Source organism: Brassica oleracea, chromosome C3 (assembly GCF_000695525.1).
Source record: "Brassica oleracea var. oleracea cultivar TO1000 chromosome C3, BOL, whole genome shotgun sequence".
Taxonomy (NCBI): Eukaryota; Viridiplantae; Streptophyta; class Magnoliopsida; order Brassicales; family Brassicaceae; genus Brassica; species Brassica oleracea.
Window position 1 is genome coordinate 12,312,720 of NC_027750.1, and position 8,099 is coordinate 12,320,818.

Sequence of the window (8,099 nt, forward strand, 5' to 3'; positions counted from 1 at the left end):
TTTTTTTTCCTTCATAATTTAGTTTATATAAGTTTTTGATTACTCTTATAGATTACCTTTCATCCAAATCACATACGATTTCATCATTTGAAATCTAATCATTCCTCATAGTATATATAAATAGGTTGTTTTGAGCACATCTACTCATCACATTCTTCTTCCCAAACATCATTACAAATTCGATCTTGCAAGCAAAACACTTATGGTGGATCTCAACACATTATATAATATGTAATCTTGTGACTATAAGTTTTGCATTTCTAATATCTATAGATTAAAAGTTATAATCTCTTTTAATCCATTCACTCCGCGCAGGGCGCGGGTATCACCTAGTATCTCTTATTTACGCTGGAACAGCGCAATAGAATGTCAGCAGTAAACAAAAGCAGCGAACCCATAGTGATCGTTTTCTTTTCATCTTATTTCTATAGTCGAGATCTCTTATATATATGTGATTCACTAAATTTACATTATAGTTTTGATTGATTAACTAAAGAAACAGAAATTAAGACCCCCAATATATTTTCCAAAACTTATTTTCTTTATAGTGGTTGATTCTTATTTTGATTCGTCTGCTAGATAAATAGTGGAACAACGAATTGAAATGGAAACATTTTGGTTGAACTGAGTTTTCTAAGTATACTCATTAATGTTCGAAAAATGATTTGATAGATTATGACGTTTTGATTCATTCGTTTTATCGGTATTTAACATAAATAATCAAAAAACCGTAGTCATATGACTAAAATAGAATTTTGGTTGAACTTAGTTTTCTTTAAACGATCATATAATATACAATGTTTATATATTATACATTTATGGTTTGGTTTTAAACTAAACCGAACTTAAAAATTGAAGTGTACTTAATTAAATTAACAAAATATATTAATAATGTTCAGATTTAAAATAGTTAACCATCTAATCTACACAATTAAATATAATTTTATACATTTTACTTTAAATGAATACAAAAAACACAAATAACAATAAAGTAAATAAAATATGAGTTTCCTACACAATCATCAAAACTGAAAGCTATCTATGATAGTTATAATATGTTTGAAAAATGATTTAATATTGGATTATTTCTTCTATTTTAATTATTATGCTTTATATTTAAATATTAAAAGTTAATGATTTAATTATTAAATGATGATTTGATTTTATATTTTATAAATTATATTTGCTTAAACGAATTAAACGAAAAATAAAAATTAATTTTATTAAACTAAACCGACAACAAATCAAACAGAACATAAACCAAAATAATTTTGGTTGGCTTATTAAAGTTTTTTAGAACCACACAAACCAAACTGAACCTAAACCGAAAATGAATTAAAATCGAAATGTACATTCCTAATTTTAGTTAAGTTTTTTTTTTGTCATAAGCATACATACTCAACTAGGATTCTATGAACCACCCTTGTAATTATGCATTCATGTAAACGACGAAAGACGATTGTTTCAAAGTAGTACGTGCGAGAATATCTACCTTTGAATTATGTGTTCTTGGAACGTATATAATCTCAATCGCGAGAAGTTGTCCTTCAGTTTCTGGATATCTTCCAAATCATTTGCAAATGTTTGTCATTCTTCTGATTCCAAAACCATCTTCACCAATTGAGAATAATCCGTTACAAACGTGACATGAAATTGTCTTAAGTTCCTCATTCTCTCCATAGCCCATATTAGTGCCTCCATTTCTTCTTGAAGTGGCGTCAAACTATGCCTCGTATTTCTTGTTCCCATTAGTCCATCAAATTTTTCCAAAGTATTGTACCATCCTTGTTCCAAAAACTTAGCCTGATCTTTCCATAATCCATCCGTAAAACACCACCGGCCATGTCTTCGAGGGTAATGACGATTATGTAGTCCTATTTTGCGAGTTCTAAAGTGTTAGTGATGTGCTTCACGCCAAAGTGTGGCTTCTGTTTCTGCCAATTTAATGGTATTCCTGGGGACAACATATATATTACTGAAAACCTTATTGTTCATGTCCTTCCATATATACCAAAGTATCTATGCAAACTGATGATCTTCCATTGGTGGTTCAATTCTCCAAAGCAAGTGATTCATATTAGCAAATATTGACTGAATAGGGAAAAGCAGTAGGTTTAATGGGATCCTAGAGAAAACCCAAACTTGAAAAGCCGGAGAACATTAAAAAGTATGTGATTTCCAAACTAGTTTTAGTTAAGTTATCACTCATGATAACATATACCAATATATTTAAATATTGTGAACTCTAAAAAGAGGATAATGTTGGTATATGTACAATGTGACTTGTTACTCTTAAAAACATGTGCAAACATGAGAAATTCTAATTTTACCATAAATTTGATACTATTTTTCAAATTTACCTTTAAAATAGTTATTTTCATATATATCTAAAATTTGTGATAAAAAGAAAGAATGTTAAATTTATTCAAATCAAAAAAGACTTTTGTACAAACTAATGCAACTTGAGTTTAAGCTTGTGTGATAGTTTTGAAACAAATTTTGTGGAGTAGAGCCCGTCTAATCTCTAGACGAAAACCAAACCACCATCGCGTTGTTGAAAGATGTTCCAGCTCGTCCCCGGAGTGAACTGATTCGGTTTCGTATTTGCTTGTCGATGAACTTGATAAGAATGCTCGGATGTCTCTGAACCTTGCCGTGTCTCCTACCATTTCTCTCTAGCCAAATACTGTGCACTGAAACTTGAAAAGCGTATCTTAGGAGGAACCTTGTCTCCCCTGAGACAGTGTGTGTTGATATAAGATCAAGAACTTGACTCCATATGTGTGAGTAGTTCTGTCCAAGTAGCTTCCTTGTAAGGTTCCTCCAAATAGTCTCTGTGAAGGTGCAGCTAAAGAAAAGATGATTTCGGGATTCGACTGCAGAGTTACAGAGGATACACTGAGCGTTTGCCTGAGAGTTCCACAGCAGCAGCCTATCTCCTGTTGCCAGGCGATTATGTACAGCAAGCCAAGACATAACAGAGTACTTTGGAGTTGATCCAGCAAACCAGAGACCCTTATACCACTGAACTTTTGACTGCGGCACTCGAATAGAGTTCCAAGTTTGGTGTATGTCGAAACAAGGTCGAAACACATTGCCTTTCCCTTTCCACTTAACCACATCGTCCTCTTCTGTAAGCCCCTGGGCTCTCAACTTCAGGATTTCCTTATCAATGGTGATCAAGTGTTCTGCTCTGTAGCGGCGGCTCCGGTAGTTTTGAATAACAAACTCGACGGTGGCGTTGAGATTGATCCCAAGCGCGATGCAACCTTGCATTTCGGTGAGGTCTATTATCCTCCCCAAGGGGGACCACTCATCAAACCAGAAAGAAGTAGGAGTTCCACTTCTTATTTCTACTTGTACAAAAGATCTGGCCAGAGCTCTATACTTCAGTAGCTTCTTCCAAATCCAAGAATCAAGAGAGCTGAGCTCTACTTGTACAAAAGATTTGTATTGTACTTATTTGTTTCGTTAATGAAAATTTCCAGTCATTTTCTAATATAGCTGAGCTCATCCGTTTTTCTCTAATCACCTTTCCACTTTGTTTCCATTTTGTACAGTTCATTTGAACTTTTCTTTTTAATACGTACGTTACGCAGTGCCGGCTTAACTTGTTGAAAGGCCCTGGGCAAAAAAAATTTCAAAGACCTTTTAATTAATTAATTTAATATAATTATTAAAGAGAATGTTAAACTTTTTTAAAAACAATTAGCTAAACTTATTATTTTGGTTTGCAATTTAAGGTTTAAAAACTTTGATTATTATGTCTTTTAAATTTTGTCTAAAATCAACATTAAAAATACAAAAAAAAAACTGTCATGTTGTTAAAAAAAAAATAAATCTGGATCTTTATTATTAGTGAATGGTACATCATATCATATTTAGGTGGGCTCTGGAGCAGGTGTACTGGTTGCGTCCTCATTAAACCGGGTTTGATGATAATAAGCGCACAGATTGTTTGTTGTTATGTCTTTTTGTAAGTAGATTAGATTTAGTTAATTATGGGCCTTTTTAATAATCAAACCAATTAAAAAGGACCTATAGAATAACACTAAAAGAAATTATGGACTCATGGACCCTGGGCAACCGCCCATGTTGCCCTACCCAAGAGCCGGGACTGACGTTACGATGTAATATAGTGAGTTATATATCATTTTTTTTTTGGTAAAAGAGTGATATATCATTTTTTTGGTAAAAGAGTAATATATCAAATCCATCATTGATTATTATTTTTGGTGAAATCCATCCTTGATTCTTCTTATGTGATTGATAAGGGATCCGTTAAAATGCGTCCAACTTTACGCGCAGACATTATAGCAAATTGTATCTCGAAATTTGAAGAGTTTTGTTCACTTTGTTCCTTGCTCATGACTCCTAAACATGTTAATGTAGTACTATATAGCATATTGAGCTTCTTTAATTTTATTGATTGAAAAAAAACAATTATTGATTGAAAAGCAAAATTATCTCAACTGCTCACAATGAAAGCACAACCACTTAGTAATGTATTATTACTCCCTCTGTTTCTTATTAAGTATCACTTTAGCTTTTTTTTTCTTGTTACAAAAAAAATATCATTTTAAAATTCCAATGCAACTTTCAACTTAAAATTAGTTACAAATGCATAGATTTTATAAATAATTTAATTATCTCAAATACTATTGGTTGAATATGTGTAATTAATAAGAACTTTAATACATTTTAATTATTTTTTAATCTGTATAAAAAAAGCTAAAATCACATTCTTTATGAAACAGAGGGAGTAATATCTTTTATTGTCAATACAAATTGCATTTTTCAAAAAGGAATTTAAACACGTTTTCAACCATATGTTTAGTTGTCGGACAAAATGTTCTTTCTTTGAAATATTATTGATAATAAATTAATAATGGGGACCATACAGTAAAGAAGAGGTTATGTATATTTATGCGTATGTATCACATGTCTTAATTAAAATCGGCTGAATCAGTACAATAACTCATTGTTGCGACTGCTAGTCTTTTTTCTTCTAAACATTTTTTAATCACAGGCCTATGGAGAAATCCAAACTAATTTTCAAAGGGATAGTGTGGCCTTAATGTGAAGTATATTGGGGTGCCTTCGAACCTGAATTGATTGGTATAATTTATGGTAGCATCTAAAATATAACATAACCTAGAATACAATTTAAAATGCAGGACCGGTTCAACACTTTTATAAATTCTAAAGCAAATGATAATTTTAAATCCTTCAAGTTTGTGTTTGTTTAAAATCTAAACAATTTTATTTAGTTTTACATTTTTATTAATTAAATTTTTTATATTTTTTTTATAAAAATAGTAAGAAATCTATTTAAATCTATTAAGATAGCGAGGAATATGGAGTTAGATTCAAGATGGTTACACCGTCTGTACTCCTTTGTTAATGATAGGGTCAAGCTTTAAGTGTTAAATATAAACCACAAATACATAGTAATACACACTAATACTTAGGGATCAAATTCACAAAGACTATAATTATACGTAGAGTTTTTAAATATGTTACTGGCTAAAGCAATAAAAAAAGATTATTGTATGGTTTTTCGGTTCACTAAATTCAGAAAGCAAAAAAACAATTAACATGAGTTGTAAACAATTAGATAGAACGCTGAATGTTGAGAATTGTAAAAGATCTCATTTCAGTATTGAACACACAACAAGAATACATGGAACAAATTACATGGACGTCTCAGACTCGAATAACAATGCTAGAGCTAACCTATTTTTGTAGCGCTAACACCTTATACTCAGAATCCTAAATGCTACCTTCCATTGCATTTCTGATTTTAAAAGAAAACTTTAGATTCATGTTTAACCAGTTCACAAGGTAGAGTAACATCATCTTCCGTTGGTTAGGTGATCAGTTAAGTCACTGCCTTAAAAAAAATCAATAGACAAAGATCCAAAATCATAAATTCCTAATTTATCAGTTTTTAGATCAGTACAGTGAAACATCTCCTGTGAAAACTTCTTAACCCAACTAATAGACTACTCACTCATAATCAAAGAAAAACAACAAAATGATTCTATAAAACGTGATATAATTGCATTGAAAATGAGAGAAGGATAAAAAAATCTTCTCCAAAATGAGTACAAGAGAAATTTCTTTCCAAAAATCTACAATAATGATCCAAAATCTCACAAATCACCCTCAATCTCTCTATGGCCGTCAAGAACAAAAAATGATAGAACACAATCTTTGGTCAATTTTCTTGGTAAAAAGGTATTCAAAATGCTCTTTGTAAAAAAGACACTCATCAGTTAGCCAGTCATGCTAGTATGATTTATGTTTCAATCTGATTCAGATTTATGTTTCAATCTGATTCAAATTTAGGCTTTAGATTGAAGAAAGAAAAATTCAGTTTGATTCTATCTAGTATTTAATACTCTTTTAGTTATTCTTTTAATATTTTCGTTAATTATATAAAATTTTATATGAAAGAAATTATTCTATTGGCAAATCCCTAACATCTTACAAAACAATGCCTATATTAAACAGTTTTTGAAAATAAACGTGGTTGCTGTTAACACTATTAATAAAAATATTTTCTCAAAATTTTTTTTTTGAACCGAAACTAATAGATCGTGATGTTAACAAAGAAATTGTGCACCGACGATGTTGAATATGAGTGGTAATGAACAAAAACAGTTCATCTAACTTCTTGTTTGTTTAGAAAACAACAACTACAAAAAAAAAAGGAGAAAACGACAACTACGTACGTTGCAGAAAAGAAAGAAAAAAATGATAGCTACACGTGGGTAATGTCTTTCAAACGCACATGTGAACCCGACGTTTGTATCTTGAGAAACAGTAGCATAAATGTTCAACATATTCGCATTTTTTTTGTCATCTACATATTCGTATATACATGTATTCGAAGTTTCCTATTTTTAGATACGTCGAAGTTTCATATTTATATATACATATATAAGTTTGGGAAGTTTGCTCAAATATACAATATTTTAGGACAATTGGCTAGAATCATACATATTTTTTTTTTATTACTCGCATTTTTTAAATACCAAGCGTGCCTTTTTTTTACGTTATGAGAAAAAACGTACTTACAAAAATGTCATTACTTTTTAATGCCATGTAATCAAAAACCCGACACCACGTAGGAATTCGGTTATGTGTTTTCATTAAGTCGCCCGTAAAGAGCTATGTACGTCGTTACAGCTGAGTTACTGCTACGTTGCGGCTGAATTAAACAACGCGGCTGACTTAAGAGAAAACGACTGACTTAAGAACATAAATCAGCTGTTAGTTACGGCTAATTTACAGAAATCTGGCTGATTTATGGGATAACGGCTGACTTACGTACACAAGTTACGGCTGACTTATACATCGGCGGTTTGATTTCTGTAAAATTCGGCTGAGTTGTAGTTAAGACACGGCTGAGTTATGTTTCCACGACTGAGTTAATGAACATCGACTGGATGAGTTATTGAATTTACGGCCGACTTATGAGCTGTTGTTACGGCTGAGTTATATTTAATCAGCCGTCATTGGATGGATTAATAGTAAACTCAGCTTATTTACGGCTGAATTATTAGCGAAAGATTAATTACTAGAATATCAATTGTTTGACGGCTGATTTATTTGAAGATATGGCTGACTTAAGATTTTTCATCCTAATTACAGCTGATTTATTAGCGAAAGATTAATTACTGAAATAGTATCCATGTTTCGGCTGACTTGCATTGTACATGAGGGCTGATTTATTTAGGCTGAGTTATATATTCGTTTGGCGGCTGACTAACCAATTTTCCTTGTCATCCGCTATGTCATCAATTCGGATTTGTCATGTCATCACTAATATTACAACAATAAAATAAGGGTCTATGTTATTCTTCATTCTTCATCTTCTTTATCTATCTTCTTCAACTTATTCTTTATCTTTCTCTGAGATCTTATGGTTCTGGTAATTATTGTTTCCGCAACTGGGTCTGAAAACATAGATTTTTTAAAATTGAAAATCTGAGACAGATCTACTACAGTCGTCGTTTTCGATGATGATCAGTTAAAGAAGAAGTTTCCTCTCCTCCAGTTTCATGTATGGCGGTCCTATATCCTGCTGCTCC

General features: G+C 31.6%; 1 protein-coding gene across 1 annotated transcript in view; it reads right to left on the reverse strand.

Annotated features, from left to right (window-relative positions):
- Nucleotides 1–2,517: 2,517 nt before the first annotated feature.
- The window catches only part of LOC106329895, a 10,394-nt gene continuing 4,812 nt past the window's right edge, over nt 2,518–8,099 (reverse strand). Inside the window, exon 2 of the mRNA XM_013768501.1 lies at nt 2,518–3,396. Coding sequence (XP_013623955.1) covers nt 2,518–3,396 — 879 coding nt within the window. The remainder of the gene's footprint in view (nt 3,397–8,099) is intronic.